The 17,506-nt window shown below is 40.2% G+C and overlaps 1 protein-coding gene across 1 annotated transcript; it reads right to left on the minus strand.

Moving 5' to 3' along the window:
• Positions 1 to 930, minus strand: OR6C4 (olfactory receptor family 6 subfamily C member 4; the record flags this gene model as incomplete). Its single annotated transcript, XM_081082885.1, has 1 exon — positions 1 to 930. The coding sequence occupies one exon, from the start codon at positions 928 to 930 to the stop codon at positions 1 to 3; it is 930 nt and encodes a 309-aa protein (XP_080939011.1).
• Positions 931 to 17,506: the final 16,576 nt, after the last annotated feature.

Here is a 17,506-nt window from a genome sequence, read left to right on the forward strand (position 1 = left end):
TTAAAGTTTCACAATCTTTCTGATGGTGTCCTTGAATGCCTTCTTCACTTGCTGATTTCTTAGAGTGTAAATGAAGGGGTTTAACAAGGGAGTAACTGAAGTGATCAGCACAGCTATTCCTTTGTTGAAAGCCCCTACTTCTTTTGCAGAGGGATTAATGTACATAAACATGCAGCTGCCATAAGAGAGGGAGATGACAATCAAGTGAGAGGAACAAGTGGAAAAAGCCTTTGTCCGCTGCTGGGCAGAAGGGATCCTCAGAATGGTCCTGATAATATATGTATAAGAAAGTGTCACCAGTACCAGCGTAACCACAAGAGTCACAGCAGCCACGAAGATAACCACCAGTTCTAAGAGACTTGTATCTGAGCAGGCAAGCTCCAGGAGGGGCCCATAGTCACAGTAATAGTGATTCAGCACATTGGAGGCACAGAAGTCCACCTGGCTCATCAGGAAGATTGGGGGTAAGATAGCTAGGAGTCCCCCCAGCCAGGAGCAAAACACGAGTAGTATGCAGACTCTGCTGCTCATAAGGGTCAGGTAATGCAGGGGTTTGCAGATGGCCACATAGCGGTCATAGGACATAGAGGCCAGGAGGTAGAACTCTGTTGCCCCAAGAAATATTGCAAAAAAATATTGAATTAAGCATCCAGCAAAGCTGATGGCTTTATTTCCTGTTGTCATGCTGATCAGAAATCTGGGAGTAAAAATGGATGTGAAGGAAATTTCTAAGACAGAGAAATTCCGGAGGAAGAAATACATGGGGGTCTGGAGGTGTGGGTCTACCAGTGTGAGTATGATGATGGTCAGATTTCCTAGAACACTTAGCATGTATGTGAGGAGCATAAAGGTGAATATCATGACCTGGATTTCAGGTTGATTTGTGAGGCCGAACAGAATAAACTCAGTAAACATGGTCCTGTTTTTCATTGTTGACCTCCAGTAGATCTAAAGAAAAAAGATGAGAATGATGAAAACTGAATTTTCTCAGGGAGGGAGGGATGAAGCTGACTGTAACTAATAGAATCAGGTCATATATTAATTACTCTCCACCCAACGGGCTCAGGCCAGCGTCCCATTGAACTGGACTCGACTCCATGGAAGCCCCCGGTCTTCTACGGAAGTGACCTTTTCCTAAGTCTTACAGTTTTTAAGTCCATCTAATGCTGTACTCTTAACAGAATATATTATAGGAAAATTATTTATTTTTTTCAGAATAATATGTTTTGGAACCTATCCTTTCCCCCTAAAATCTTCAGGAAATCTCCACATTTAAATCACTTTTCTCTGACTCTTTTTAAAAAAAATATGTTTTATTGATTTTTTACAGAGAGGAAGGGAGAGGGATAGAGAGTTAGAAACATCGATGAGAGAGAAACAGCAATCAGCTGCCTCCTGCACACTCCCCACTGGGGATGTGCCCGCAACCAAAGTACATGCCCTTGACCGGAATGGAACCTGGGACCCTTCAGGCCGCAGGCCAATGCTCTATCCACTGAGCCAAACCGGTTAGGGCAACTTTTCTCTGACTCTTATTAGTCTCTCCTACTTCTGTGCTCCTGGTAGAAATATCCCTATCTGATTCTGTTTTCTGTGCTTTCTTTTTCCTTCCCTGTGTGTTTCCCCCTTTGTGTATTTTTTTCTTCTTTCTGTACTATTTGATGTTTCACAGGATATCTGTCATCAATCCTCATCTCCATTACTGTCCACATCTCGGATTTCCTTGTTTTGTGCACCAAAGGGAATTTCCCCACACAGATTATGCTGAAGATCTTGATATATAATTGATTTTCTCTATACCTCGACTTCTTTTGTGGGATGAATTTATAATAGGCCTTTAGAACTTTTAAGATATTGGTCCAACACTGTTATTTTATGCCATGAGCATTTTTGTCTACATGAACAGGCTCAGGAATCAACAAATAATATTAATTAGCATTCTTATATGTTTCTCTGTCACATTCAGAGTCTCCTAGTAATTTATTTTGGATATATCTCTGCAAAAAGAGATCTTGAGAGATCCACAGGCAGCATCTCAGAGTGGATTTTGTCCCAGTCTTAAAGGATCCTCAGTGGCAAACCAAGGACCACAATTTAGTATGCCTTAAACTTTCCTATCCTCTATTCTTGGGATACAGAAATCAGGAAGAGGGAGATCCATGTTTCTAACAGTAAGATTCTTTTGTAGGTAAATTGGTAATCCCCAAGGAAGGAAATTTTGATGGATGCATTTTGTGTTCATCTTTAGGTTTTTCTGATTAACAGGCAAAGACAATTCACATGCATATAGGTTAGAAAAATCATACCCTCACAATCATTCTTGTCAATCTCTCCATTGTTCCATACAGCTTTTGGAGAAACTAGGTGATGTTAAACATTCATCTGAATCCCCCACAGCCCTCCCTTCTCTGTTTGCACTCACCTGTGGTCTTTGGCAAGTACTGCATTTTCATCCATATTTTCACAATTGATTGAGTTCATGATCCACTTTTATAGAATAACATCAGTGACTTTAAAAACATACGTGCTCACATCCTCAACAATATGAATGACTGCAGTGGGCTGTTTATCTTACTGTTCCTAAGAGGAAAATCAAAGGTGAAATGTGCCATGTGAATCTCTGAATAGTATGAAAAGTAACATGTTTTCTATTGGCTTCCCATCCACATTCTATCATTTTCTTAATGGAAATAATCAAGTTTGTAGAGCTTAACTAGGAAGGAAGTACTATATTACCTTTCATTCTATGAATCCAAACCAGAATCAAATCACAGTTTCTGAGGGACACAGTCCTGCACATATGTAATAAAAAGGAAAAGCAAATAAGCTACTCCTCTCCTAGCAATGACAGAATTAGAAGAGAGGACTTCAATAGACTGAAAATTCCTTAATATTTCTGTTTTAAAGGAGATTATTGTGAAGTCCTTAGAAGGCAGGGTGTGAACTTTGCAGAGTCTATATTAGCCAGAGTGACACAGGTTTTATCTGCTCTTTTTAGAACAGGCGCATGGGGATCAATTTCCTGAAGAAGCTAAAGATGCCCTGTGGACCCAAGTTCAAAATGTGTAAATAAAACTCAGCTGTTGATAACTGTGAGAACAAGTTATAAACATGGCTGCAGAGAGAAGTTCCTGAGAGACCATGGTAAGGATTCCATGAAAATATCTGCCACAGCATGAGGTTTGTGAAGTTGAGAGCAATGTAGTGAAACCCCTGGGAATTGGTATGCCTGACCAATGCATAGTTCCTATTATGCATTGTTCCTATTATTGTTGCCTTTAATAACAAAATTTGGCCAGTGCTCAATCTTGATATAAAAGGATGTCACTGCACAGTGGATTATAACAATCTTAATACCATAGAATCTTTCATTAAGATCTGTGTACTCAAATTAATACTCAATATTATACTCAGTATTACTCAAATTAATACTATACTCATCAACTAGAAAATATTCTGCTTTTATAAATTTGGCTAGTATATTCCATTCTATATATAGTTCTATAGTCTCTCAGAAGCAATTTTCTTTACCTTTGAAAAAACAATACATTTTCACTCAACTCCCATTGGTTTATTTCAACAGCTCTGTCAGTGCACATACCTTTGCAGGAAAGATCTTAACCACATCCAACTCATTCCAGGAACACAGGAGTGACATTATATTGATAACATCCTCTTGCAAGGAAATTCAAGCAATATACACACTGACAAGGGATCTACAAACACTTGTTACAGAACTTTCCAATCAGGGTTGTGCCGGAAGCCGGTCCATCCTTGCGGCTTGACACAGTCGCTGCAGGATAGAAACATCTGCACAGCATATGTTTCAAGGGACCTGGCGTGTATAGCATACTGTTCTTAATATGTTTGCTCCCCTTAGCGCTGTGTGTTTTAACCAAGGTCACCTCTCCGAGAAAGGTTGTTTCCCCAGGTAGGAATTTTTCCCTGAAGTCAGGGAGGGGATGCGTCTCCTAGAAAGGTTGTTTCCCCAGGTAGGAATTTTTCCCTGAAGTCAGGGAGGGGATGAAACTCCTTAACTAAGTGCCAGGCGGGTAGTTAATCACTACAAACAATCATGCTTAAGCTACATAATCTTTACTCCCTGGAATGGAGATAAGAAACGCCCTAACCTTTGTAATAGAAATTGACGGGATTAAAATCAACTGGTATAAATATGGATGTAACAAAACAATAAACAGCAGAACCTCTCTGGAGATCGAGACCAGAACTTGGCTGGAGATCCTGGCTAGGCTGCTGATCAACTGAACGCTGTCTCCGTGTCATTCCTTCTTCGCCGACTCCATCTACGCCTTTGGGAACCCCTGGACCTGCTGGGGTTGGACCCCGGCAGGGTTGGGCCATTGCATCCTGTGAAATTTACTTTAGTAAAATTTCAGAACATTACTCATCAGCCCAAGGATGATTTATACCTGATGCAGTAAGGAACCAATGCTTCCCTTTCATCAGCACTTTCTACTTTAAAATAGACTCAATATTTAATGTTTATTTGGGTTTCAGGGGTAACATGTTTCTCATTTATAAATTTTAAATCCATTATACTACTAGTTTCAGGTGTATAGCATAATGATTTGATATCGGTATATTTTGAGAAATGATAACCACAATAATTCTAATTAATATCTTTCATTATACATAGTTACAGATTTGTTTCTTCTTGTGATGATAACTTTTAAAATATACTTACTTAGCAACTTTCAAATATGCAACACAATATTATTAACAACTAGAGGCCTGCTGCATGAATTCATGCACCGGTGGGGTTCCTCGGCCTGTCCTGCAGGGATTGGGTCGAAACTGGCAGTCCAATATCCCCTGAGGGGTCCTGGATTGCAAGAGGGTGCAGGCCAGGTTGAGGCACCCTACTGGTGCACAGGGCCTCTAGTATACATATAAGATCTTCTGTTGATCTCTTCACGCCCTCCCCCTCCCCCTTCCCTCTAAGATTCATCAGTCTGTTCCATGTTTCCATGCCTGTGCATTGAGCGTCTGCCCCCTGGTGGTCAGTGCGCATCATAGCTACCAGTTGAATGGTTGCTTAGGCTTTTATATATATAGATAGCCATCATGTTGTACATTATATATCCAGGTTTGGCAAGGCAGACAAAATTTTAAGACAGGATTATTATTAAAGTTTTCAAGACACTTAGTTGCCACAATCTTAGATTTAAAAATCTGGGCTACCAAAGCATATATATATATATATATATATATATATATATATATATATATATATGTATTTGTTAAACCTCACCTGAGAATATTTTTCCATTGATTTTTTTTAGAGAGAGTGGAAGGGAGGTGGAGAGACAGAGAGAGAGAAACACATTGATTGGTTGCCTTCCTCACGCACCCCAGTAGGGCTGCAACCGAGGTATGTGCCCTTGACCAAAATTGAACCCCCCTTCAGTCCACAGGCCAATGCTCTATCCACAGAGCAATACTGGCAAGGGCCAAAACATATTTTTAAATAAATTTTACTTATGTATTTAATTTTATTTTTTTCCATCACCATTTATCCCTTCTATGCCCTCTTCCACCTCCATCCCCTCACCCCCTAACACACCAATCGCCCCCATCCTCCAAGCTGTCTGCCTGCTCTGTATCTATGAGTCTGTCTCTATTTTGCTTTGTAGTTCAGATTATTCATTAAATTCTACATATGAGTGAAATCATATGATACTTGTCCTTTTTGACTGGATTATTTCACTTAGCATAATGTTCTCCAGGTCCATCCATGCTGTTATAAAGGGTAATATTGCCTTTTTTAAAAATAGCCAAATAGTATTATATTGTGTAAATGTACCACAGCCATTTTATCCATTCATCTATTGATGGACCCTGCGGCTGCTTCCAAATCCTGGCTATTATGAAAAATGCTGCAATGAGCATAGGGGTACATATTTCTTTTGAATTAGTATTTCTGGTTTCTTTGGATAAATTCCCAGAAGTGGAATCACTGGTCATATTGTAGTCTATTTTTAAATTTTTTTTATATATATATTTTTTTATTATTAGTTAAGGTATTACAAATGTGTCCTCATCCCCCCCTTTAACCCCCAACCTCCCCCCCCCCCCCCACACACAAACTCATGCTCCCATCCCCTTGTTGTCCATGTCCATTGGTTTGGCTTATATACATGTATACAAGTCCTTCGGTTGATCTCTTCCCCTTACCCCCGCCCTCCCCTACTTTCCTTCTGGGGATTGATAGCCTGATCGCTGTTTCTCAGTCTTTGGGTCTGTCCTTTTTCATCAGTCTATGTTGTTCTCTATAATCCACAAATGAGTGAGATCATGTGGTATTTATCTTTCTCTGACTGGCTTATTTCAGTTAGCATAATGCTCTCCAGTTCCATCCATGCTGTTGCAAAAGGCAAGAGTTCCTTTTTTTTTACCGCAGCATAGTATTCCATTGTGTATATGTACCACAGTTTTCTAATCCACTCATCTGCTGATGGGCACTTAGGCTGTTTCCAAATCTTAGCTATGGTGAATTGTGCTGCTATGAACATAGGGGTGCATATATCCTTTCTAATTGGCGTTTCTGGTTTCTTGGGATATATTCCTAGGAGTGGGATCACAGGGTCAAATGGGAGTTCCATTTTTAGTCTTCTGAGGTAGCTCCATACTGTTCTCCACAGTGGCTGCACCAGTCTGCATTCCCACCAGCAGTGCAGAAGGGTTCCTTTTTCTCCACATCCTCTCCAACACTTGTTGTTTGTTGATTTGTTGATGATAGCCATTCTGACAGGTGTTAGATGATAACGCATTGTCGTTTTGATTTGCATCTCTCGTATAATTAGTGACTTTGAGCAGGTTTTCATATGTCTTTCTGCCTTCTGTATGTCCTCTTTCGAAAAGTGTCTATCTAGGTCCGTTGCCCATTTTTTTATTGGATTGTTTATCTTCCTTTTGTTAAGTTTCATGAGATCCCTGTAAATGTTGGAAATTAAACCCTTATCGGTGGTATCATTGGCAAATATGTTCTCCCATGTAGTGGGTCTTCTTGTTGTTTTGTTGATGGTTTCCTTTGCTGTGCAAAAGCTTTTTATTTTGATGTAGTCCCATTTGTTTATTTTCTCTTTAGTTTCCATTGCCCTAGGAGCATTATCAGAGAAGAAATTTCTTCGGCATATATTTTATTTTTAATTTTTTTTAAAAAAATTTTGTTTTATTGCTTCAACTATTACAAAGAGTATTACATATGTCTCCTTTTTCTTTTTTTCCCCCTTGACATTCCCCCAGATTCCCCTACTACCCCCGTGTCTTGTGTCCATTGGTTATGCTTATATGCATGCATACAAGTCCTTCGGTTGATCTCATACCCTCCCCCGCCCCCCAACCCTCCCCGGCCTTCCTGCTGTAGTTTGAAAGTCTGTTTGGTGCTGCTCTGCCTCTGTATCTATTTTTGTTCATCAGTTTATAATGGTCTTTATTATCCACAAATGAGTGAGATCATGTGGTATTTTTCTTTCATTGACTGGCTTATTTCACTTAGCATAATGCTCTCCAGTTCCACCCATGCTGTTGCAAATGGTAAGAATTCCTTCTTTTTTTACAGCAGCATAGTATTCCATTGTGTAGATGTACCACAGTTTTCTAATCCATTCATCTGCTGATGGGCACTTAGGCTGTTTCCAAATCTTAGCTATGGTAAATTATGCTGCTATGAACATAGGGATGCGTATAGCCTTTCTCATTGGTGTTTCTGGTTTCTTGGGATATATTCCTAGAAGTGGGATCACAGGGTCAAATGGGAGTTGTTTTTTTTTAACTTTTTGAGGAAACTCCACACTGTCTTCCATAGTGGCTGCACCAGTCTGCATTCCCACCAGCAGGGCATGAGTGTTCCCTTTTCTCTGCATCCTCTCCAACATTTGTCGTTTGTTGATTTGTTGATGATAGCCATTCTGATAGGTGTGAGATGATACTTCATTGTTTTGATTTGCATCTCTCGGATGATTAGTGACTTTGAGCATGTTTTCATATGTCTCTTGGCTTTCTGAATGTCCTCTTTTGAAAAGTATCTATTTAGGTCCTTTGCCCATTTTTTGATTAGATTGTTTATCTTCCTTTTGTTAAGTTGTATGAGTTCTCTGTAAATGTTGGAGATGAAACCCTTATTGGTGATAACATTTGCAAATCTGTTCTCCCATGCAGTGGGCTTTCTTGTTGTTTTGTTGATGGTTTCTTTTGTTGTGGAGAAGCTTTTTATTTAGATGTAGTCCCATTTGTTTATGTTCTCTTTAGTTTCCAATGCCCTAGGAGCTGTATCAGTGAAGAAATTTCTTCAGCATATGTCTGAGATTTTGTTGCCTTTAAATACCTCTAGTATTTTTTTGGTTTCCCGTCTTACATTTAAGTCCTTTATCCATTTTGAGTTTATTTTTGTGTATGGTGTAAGTTGGTGGTCTAGTTTCATTTTTTTGTATGTATCTGTCCAATTTTCCCAATACCGTTTATTGAAGAGACTGTCTTGACTCCATTGTATGTTCTTGCCTCCTTTGTCAAATATTAATTGAGCATATTGGTTCGGATCGATTTTTGGGTTCTCTATTCTATTCCATTGATCTATATGTCTGTTCTTGTGCCAGTACCAGGCAGTTTTGAGAACAGTGGCTTTGTAATACAGCATGATATCTGGTACTGAGATCCCACCTACTTTGGTCTTTTTCAGGATTGCTGTAGCTATTCGGGGTCTTTTTTTATTCCAGATTAATTTTTGGAGAGTTCGTTCTAATCTAGGTCTTTGAAATATGCCGTTGATATTTTAATGGGAAGTGCGTTGAATTTATAGATTACTTTGGGTAATATGGACATTTTAATGATGTTGATTCTACCAATCCATGAACATGGTATCTTCTTCCATCTGTTTATGCCTTCCTCTATCTCTTTTTTCAACATCCTGTAGCTTTCTGAGTAGAGGTCTTTTACCTTTTTAGATAAATTTATTCCTAGGTATCTTAATTTTTTTGGTGTGATGGTAAATGGGATTGCTTTTTTTTTTAAAAATATATTTTATTCATTTTTTACAGAGAGGAAGGGAGAGAGATAGAGAGTTAGAAACATCGATGAGAGAGAAACATCGATCAGCTGCCTCCTGCACATCCCCCACTGGAGATATGCCTGCAACCCAGGTACATGCCCTTGACCGGAATCGAACCTGGGACCCCTCAGTCTGTAGGCCGACGCTCTATCCACTGAGCCAAACCGGTTTCGGCGGGATTGCTTTTTTAGTTTCTCTTTCTGTAAGTTCACTATTGGTGTATAGAAATGCCACAGTTTTCTTGGCGTTAATTTTGTATCCTGCTACATTGCCGAATCTATTTTTAGTTTTTAAAGGTAACTTCCCAACCAAGATGGTGGCATAGGTACATGCCTGTACTCACCGTCTCCTACAACCACATCAAAATTACAACTAAAATACTGAACAATCATTATCCAGAACCTCCTGAAAGCTGGATGAATGGAAGTCCTACAACTAGAGAAGTAAAGGAGAAAGCACACTGAGATGGGTAGGAGGGGTGGAGGCATGGAATGAGCTGGTCAGGCACCCACGTGTGTTGCTTTTTTAATTGAAAGGGAGATTATCTCTGTGGAGGCCCCCTGTACGGAGAAAGGGGGTCCCAGCCCCACACTAGACCCCCATCCCAGGCTCCCAGAGCTGGTAAGAGAAGTCCCCATAACTATAGGCTATAAAAACCAGTGGGGATTTCAGCTCAGTGTCATTGCAGCTGCTGGAGATCCAGGTGTTTCTTTTAAAGGCACATGAACTGAACTTAAAAGGTCCTGCTTCCTTTGAGCTCCAGGGCCAGAGCGAGGCTCTGGGAGACCCAGGCACATACAAGGAGGAATTGGACTGTCTGGTATCAGGACAGGAACTCGGCGATGGCTTTCTCCCATATTGTTCCTATGCTGGCAGCCATTTCTGTTTGCTCTGCCCTGGTGATTCCCTGAGACCCTGCCCCATCCAATTTTCAGCCCCACCCAATCTGTGTTCAGCAACTTTTGAATATGAATGGCCTGTCCTTGTCCAGGCTTCAGACTTAGCTAAAATCTCTCAAACAAACTGCAGCTAGGTCAGGGAGCCCCAAACCTATCAATAAAAGGCCTAAGACCTGTCTTTTTACAGCGTGGCCTTGGCTGGGTACTTCCTAACCCAATACAAATAAGAGGAATCTGCAGATCTCTCTGTAGCTCCTGCCAGGTGGCCCCAGGCAGTGGCTGATTTTGCACCTCCCTGGAGACCCAAGAATCAGTGCACCCAGGGGGCAGCATAAGACCATAGCAAATTACAACTCTACACATCCATAAACTACACACTCAAGGGACAGACTCAGTGAGCACCAAAGCCCCACTGAAGCAAGTCCTGCTCCTTAGGGGTGTCTCCTGAACAGTAGCTCTCCCACTGTACTCGTAGCTGGTCTCCACAGCCAATTGGCCTAGAGGTCAATTCCTCTCAGTGACACCAACAGCAATCAAGTCTCAACTACAACCAGATTGTGCTCACAGCCCACAAAGGGGTGCACCTAGAGGGCCCAGCTCAGGTGACTGGGGAGCTGAGCCACTGGGCCCTATAGGACACCTACTATACAAGGCCACTCTACCAACTCAAAGAGACATAGCAGCTCTACCCCATACATAGAAAAAAACCCACAGGGAAGCAGCCAAAATGTGGAGACAAAGAAATATGTCACAAATGAAAGAAATGGAATAAAGCAAACTACTGGATATAGAGTTCAAAACCACAGTTATAAGGTTATTCAAGAATCTTCTTGAGACCTCTAAGGGACTTAGTGAAACTTTGAAGGATCTTACTGAGAATGAAAAAAAAAAAAAAAAGGAAAAGCACCAGTCAGAAATTAACCATACACTGACTGAAATAAAAAATAATATACAAGGATTCAACAGCAGAGTAGATTCCAAGAATCAAATGAAAAAATTTGAAATATGAGGAAGCAAAAAACAATCAGAAGAGCAAGAAGAAAAAAGAATTCAAATATATGAAGATAGTGTAAGGAGCCTCTGGGACAACTTCAAGTGTATCAACATTCATATTATGGGGATGCCAGAAGAAGAGAGAGAGCAAGATAATTAAAAACCTATTTGAAAAAATAATGACAGAAAACTTCCCCTACTTGGTTTTTGTTTGTTGGGGGTTTTTATTTTTATTTTTTATTACTGCCTCAATTTCACTAGTTGTAATCTGTCTATGCAGATTATATGATTCTTCCTGATTTAGTTTTGGAAGATTGTAATTTTCTAAAAATTTATCCATTTCTTCCAAATTGTAAAATTTGTTGATACATAGTTGTTCATAATATGTTCCTACAATTCTTTGTATTTCTTTGGTGTCAGTTGTTACTTCTCCTCTTTCATTTCTGATTTTATTTTGTTGGGTCCCTTCTCTTTTTTTCTTGATGAGTCTGGTTAAAGGTTGATCAATTTTGTTTATCTTTTCAAAGAACCAGCTCTTGGTTTCATTGGTCTCTTGTATTTTTTTTTTTTAAGACTCTATTTAATTTATTTCTGCTCTTTATTATTTCCTTTCTCCTACTGACTCTGGGCTTTGTTAGTTGTTCTTTTTCAAATTCCCATAAATGTAAAGTTAGATTGTTTGTTTGAGCTTTTTCTTTTTTCTTGAGATAGGAGTGTAATGTTATGAGTTTCCCTCTTAGGACTGCTTTTCCTGTGTCCCACAGATTTCGGGTTGTTGTGTTCTCATTTTCATTTGTTTCAAGTTCCGATTACTTCCTTGACCTCGTTGTTAACCCATTCATTGTTTAGTAACATGTTATTTAGCGTCCACGCCTTTGTGTGTTTTCAGTATTCTTCTTGTGATTGGTTTCAAGTTTCATGGCATTATGGTTAGAGAAGATGCTTGATATGATTTTAATCTTCTTAAAATTATTGAGACTTGTTTTGTGTCCTAAGCTTTTTCTGGCTAATTTCACTTAGCATGATATTTTCAATGTCCATCCATGTTGTCACAAATGGCAGTATTTCATTTTTTTTATGGAGAGTAGTATTCCAATGTATATATGTAGCACATGTTCTTTATCCAATCATCTATTGAAGGACACTTTGATTGTTTCCATGTCTTGACTATTGTGAATAGTACTGAAATGAACATAGAGGTGCAAATAAATGTTTTTGCATTTTTTAGGTAGACACCCAGAAGAAGGGTTGCTGGGTCATATAGTAACTCTATTCTTAATTTTTGGAGAAACCTCCATACTGTTTTCCATAGTGGCTGTACCAGTCAACATTCCCACCAGCAATGACTAAGGGTTCTCTACAACCTTTCCAACATTTGAATAAGGATTCTCCACAACCTTTCCAACATTTGTTACTTGTGTTGTTGGTAATAGCCATTCCAACAGGTGTGAGGTGGTATCTCATTGTAGTTTTGATTTGCATTTCTCTAATAGCTAGTGAAATTGAGCATTCATATATCTGTTGGCCTTTTGTATGTCTTCTTCACCATTTCTTTTTAACATTGTATTTATGGGCTTAATCAATGCAATAAGGAAGGAAAATATAAAATCCATCCTGATTGGAAATAAAGCATTAAAATAGTTTTTATTTTCAGATGACATGAACATCATTATAGAAAATAAAGGGAAACATAAAATAGCTATTAAAACTAACAAATGAGCTTAGGACAGGAATAAGGTACAAGGTCAATATAGAAACATCAATTGCATTTCAATATACTAAAAATGAACAATTAGAATTTGAAAATAAAAAAGCAGTTTATATAAAAACATGAATTACTTAGGGATCAATCTAACAAATCTGTGTTATTTTTGAATGCTTAAAACTACAAATCATTGGTGGGGGAATACAGAAGACCTAAATAAGTGGAGAGATGGACCATGTTCATGGATCTGAAGACTTAATAGTGTGAAGACTATGCCGAAACCGGTTTGGCTCAGTGGATAGAGCGTCGGCTTGCGGACTGAAAGGTCCCAGGTTCGATTCCGGTCAAGGGCATGTACCTGGGTTGCGGGCACATCCCCAGTAGGAGATGTGCAGGAGGCAGCTGATCGATGTTTCTCTCTCATCGATGTTTCTAACTCTCTATCTCTCTCCCTTCCTCTCTGTAAAAAATCAATAAAATATATTTAAAAAAAAATAGTGTGAAGACTATTCTCCAAATTGATATATGTAGTCATCACAATAATAATAAAAAGTTAAACAAGCTCTCTTTTTAAAGAGAATTTGACAAGCTGTATTTACAAATTTAAATGTATAAGCAAAGGACCTAGGTAAACAACAATTTAGAATAAGAATAACATTGGAGGTCTTTTACAATACTGATTCTCCAAGTTAAAATTATCTATTTGTGTCAAGAGCAGTGTATTTCCAGTCATCCAGATTTAAACTCTACAAGTGACTTGGTTTTCCTCCTACCTCATATTAATTAGTCAGTAAATACCATAATTATTTCTAACTTCTATGTCTGCCCTAAACATCTTACCCAGGTAGTAAGATTTGCTCAAAGAATTTTGAAGCACAGTCTTATTTGTTTGATACAGTTTTCTTGTAAGAAAGGCTCTCTGCTTACTCTTTTACTTTTCTTAATGTGTTCTAGGTCTGAGGAGAGTTCTATCTCCTCACAGGGCCTGCCAGAATAGGAAGCAGAATATTGTGTTCTGGTCATATACATGAACTCTGGATCCAGGTGACCTGGGTTCAAATCTCAGCTTTTTTGTCTATTAGTTGTGTATCTTAGGTTCTATGCCTCAATTTGCTTATTTTAAATAGTAGAATGATAATGGTAACATATTATTATTATTATTAACTAGAGGCCCGGTGCATGAATTTGTGCACAGGTGGGGTCTAGCTGGCTCAACCCGATCGGGGGTGTTTGGGGGCAGGGCCGGTTGGGGGGGCAGGGCCTCAGGCCATTGGCCAGCCGGCCCCGCCCCCTGGTCGAGCTCCCAGTTGAGGGGATAATTTGCATATTAGCCTTTTATTATGTAGCACTAGAGGCCTGGTGCACAAAAATTTGTGCACTCGGGGCGGGGGGAGGGGTCCCTCAGCCCGGCCTGTGCCCTCTCGCAGTCTGGGACCCCTTGGGGGGTGACCATCTGCTGGCTGAGGCCTGCTCCCCAGGGGATTGGGCCTAAGCTGGCAATCAGACATCCCCCAGGGAGCCTGGCAGCCCTTGGGGGATGTCCACTTGCCAGCAGGGAGCAGACCTAAGCTGCGGTCGGACATCCTTAGCGCTGCTGAGGAGGCAGGAGAGGCTCCCACCACCACCACTGTACTGGCAGCCATCAGCCTGGCTTGTGGCTGAGCAGACCTCCTCCATGTGGGAGCTCACTGACCACCAGAGGGCAGCTATGCATTGAGCATCTGCCCCCTGGTGGTCAGTGTGTGTCATAGTGACCAGTCATTCCCAGTCTTTCTGCTGTTAGGGTCAGTTTGCATATTACACTTTTACTATATAGGATAGAGGCCTGGTGCATGGTTGGGAGCCGGCTGGTTTGCCCTGAATGGTGTCCCGGATCAGGGTGGGGGTCCCCACTGGAGTTCCTGGCCAGCCTGGATGAGGGGCTCATGGCTGTTTTCAGGCTGCCCGCACCCCCTTCCTGGTGGGGGTATCCACTGGGGTGTCTGGCCAGCCTGGATGAGGAGCTGAGGGCTGTTTTCAGGCTGTCCGCACCCCCTTCAGGGTGGGGGTCCCCAATGGGGTGCCTGGCCAGCCTGGATGAGGGGTTGAGGGCTGTTTTCAGGCAGGCCAAGCCTGCAACTGAAGCTCCCAGGCTCTCCTTTTTTTTTTCTTTTTTTTATTCTGGGATTTATTTACCTTCTGTAATTGAAACTTCGTTGTGGCTCCAGCTCCGAGGCCGGCTGGCTGAAAGCAGGTATCTGGGGTTTGTTTAGCTTCTATAATTTGCAACATTGTTTCTTAGAGTGCAGCTCAGAGCCTGGCTGCGGCAGGTGGGGAACCTTGGCTTCCTCCATCGCCGGGGCAACCAAGCCTCATGTTCGCTTCAGCTGCGTGGCTGCTGGCCGCCATCTTGGTTGGCAGTTAATTTGCATATCACCCTGATTAGCCAATGGGAAACGTAGCGGAAGTATAGTTAATTAGCATGTTTGTCTATTATTAGATAGGACTAGAGGCCCAGTGCACGAATTTGTACACCAGTGGGGTCCCTTGGCCTGGCCTGTGGGATTGGGTCTGAAACCGGCTCTCCAATATCCCCCGAGGGTTCCCAGATTGTGAGAGGGTGCAGGCCAGGCTGAGGGACCCCACTGTGCATGATCAGGGCCAGCTTGGGAGGGACCGTGGGAGGGCTCCAGGGCGTGTCCTGCCCCTCTCACTCAGTCCTGATCGGCTGGACCCCAGCAGCAAGCTAACCTACTGGTTGGAGCGTCTGCCCTCTGATGGTCAGTGCATGTGATAGCGACTGGTCGACCAGTTAACTGTTTGCCCCCTGGTGGTCAATGCACGTCATAACAAGCGGTTGAGCAACCTTAGCATATCATTAGCATATTATACTTTGATTGGTTGAAAGGCCGACGGGATGACCGGACACTTAACACATTGTATGCGGGAAATGTATTTATATGTTTTACGTTGATTGGTAGTAGAGCGCGGGACACGTATTAATACGTTTTTTATAGACTAGTGGTAGAATGTGGGTAACGTATAAATACATTTATTTTTATACTTTTTTATTGCTCTAAAGCGATGCTAACATGCAGATATACGAATTCCAAAGGACAAAATTTGGGTCTCTAACAAATACAATGGTGAATTATGTATGTATTTCCAGGTATAACGGTAATCTATTCAACTGCGTAGAGTCATCCCTTCACACAATTCTCTGTCTCGCCATGCATTCAGTGCGATTCTAACAATCGGGGGAAATGTTTTAACGATTATCACACAAAAAAACACTACTAAAACTTCATTCTTTCTTTTTTTTACATATTGTACTTTTTTTCAAAATATTTTCAATAAATCAGAATTTTTACATATTTTATGACTTTTATTTCAATTTCCAGTGAGTTTTCCAGTATTTGTCTGTTTAAAATTTAAGAAAAATAACTCAGTATACATTTTATAGTAAATCACAAAAAGTTTCATTGCAAAAAATATGTAAAACTAAAGTTATCGTAATTTTACTGAACGTTGCCATTTGCGCAAAAAATTAGCAAAAATGGCCCACACCACCTGTTAGCGCGATAAAAACTACCTGCAAACAATGTGTTAACATATTAGGCTTTTATTATATAGGATTATAATAATACTAGAGGCCTGGTGCATGAATTCATGTACATTGAAAGGAAATTAATTAGAAGAAATATTTTAGATGCTGGGGAGGGACTGTGGGAGGTTGATTCAGGGCTTGTCTGACCTGTCTTGCCCAGTCCCAATTGGCTGGACCCCACCAGCAAGCTAACCTATTGGTCAGAGTGTCTGCCCCTGGTGGTCAGTGTGTGTCATAACGACTGGTTCAGTGGTTGACCGATTGGTTGACTGATTGGTCAGACATAGCATATTAAGCTTTTATATATCTATATATCTATATATCTATATATCTATATATCTATATATCTATATATCTATATATCTATATATCTATATGTATAGATATTGATGATAATAATAATGTGCAATATATAGGGTTTATATATATAGGGTTTATATAATGTGCCAGGCATTGCACATATTAAATACTATAAGTGCTCTTATTATTTCACTTGACCACAGGGATCTCCCTTCTGTATTGAAAGGACACATAAATCTGTGTCATTCACATCGCACTTAAATATATGTTGCCCTGTGCAATTTCTTGTAATGTTAACTTTTCATGGTTGTATATTTTATATATTGTATTGTTGCCCTTGACTGATCAACTTTGTTGAATTTTCTACACTGCATAGCAAAATGCTAAACACATTCAAATACTTGTTAAATTATGAACAAACAGTATTGAAGGACAGATAATTTCTAGGGCTTTTTCTATTCCTAGGAGAACTGATTACCTCAGCAAAAGCCACATTAGCATTTTGGAGGTTTTTAAAGATCCAAAGTAACAAATTTTGTCTCCTCAGATCTGGCCACTTTGGGATCAATTGTGCTGACAAACAATGCATTCCCTAGGGGTCCTGGTTCTGAGGGACTGATAAAGACCTTTTGTTGTATTAAAGAATAAAAATTAAATAGTTGCTTAGCAGACGTCAGCCCACAGAGACTGGCGAGGAAGGTACAATGGGAGCATCAAACAGGTCACCAGCAGGTTAAGGAGAAGAAGGAGAGATGGAATAATGAGGTTGAAGGGCATCCTTGCATTGAGTGGCCTGCAAAAGAGATCTTTAATTTTTCTTTCAAATCCATCATTTAAGTAGCCATAGATTTCCTCAGCATAAAGAAAATAGTTGTCATTTAACTTGAGGATTATATTTATTTTTAATAGACCTTATTTTCTTTAGAATGGTTTAGATTTACAGTACAATTGAGAAG

Source organism: Myotis nattereri, assembly GCF_964212035.1.
Source record: "Myotis nattereri genome assembly, chromosome: 2".
In the NCBI taxonomy this organism is placed as follows: domain Eukaryota; kingdom Metazoa; phylum Chordata; class Mammalia; order Chiroptera; family Vespertilionidae; genus Myotis; species Myotis nattereri.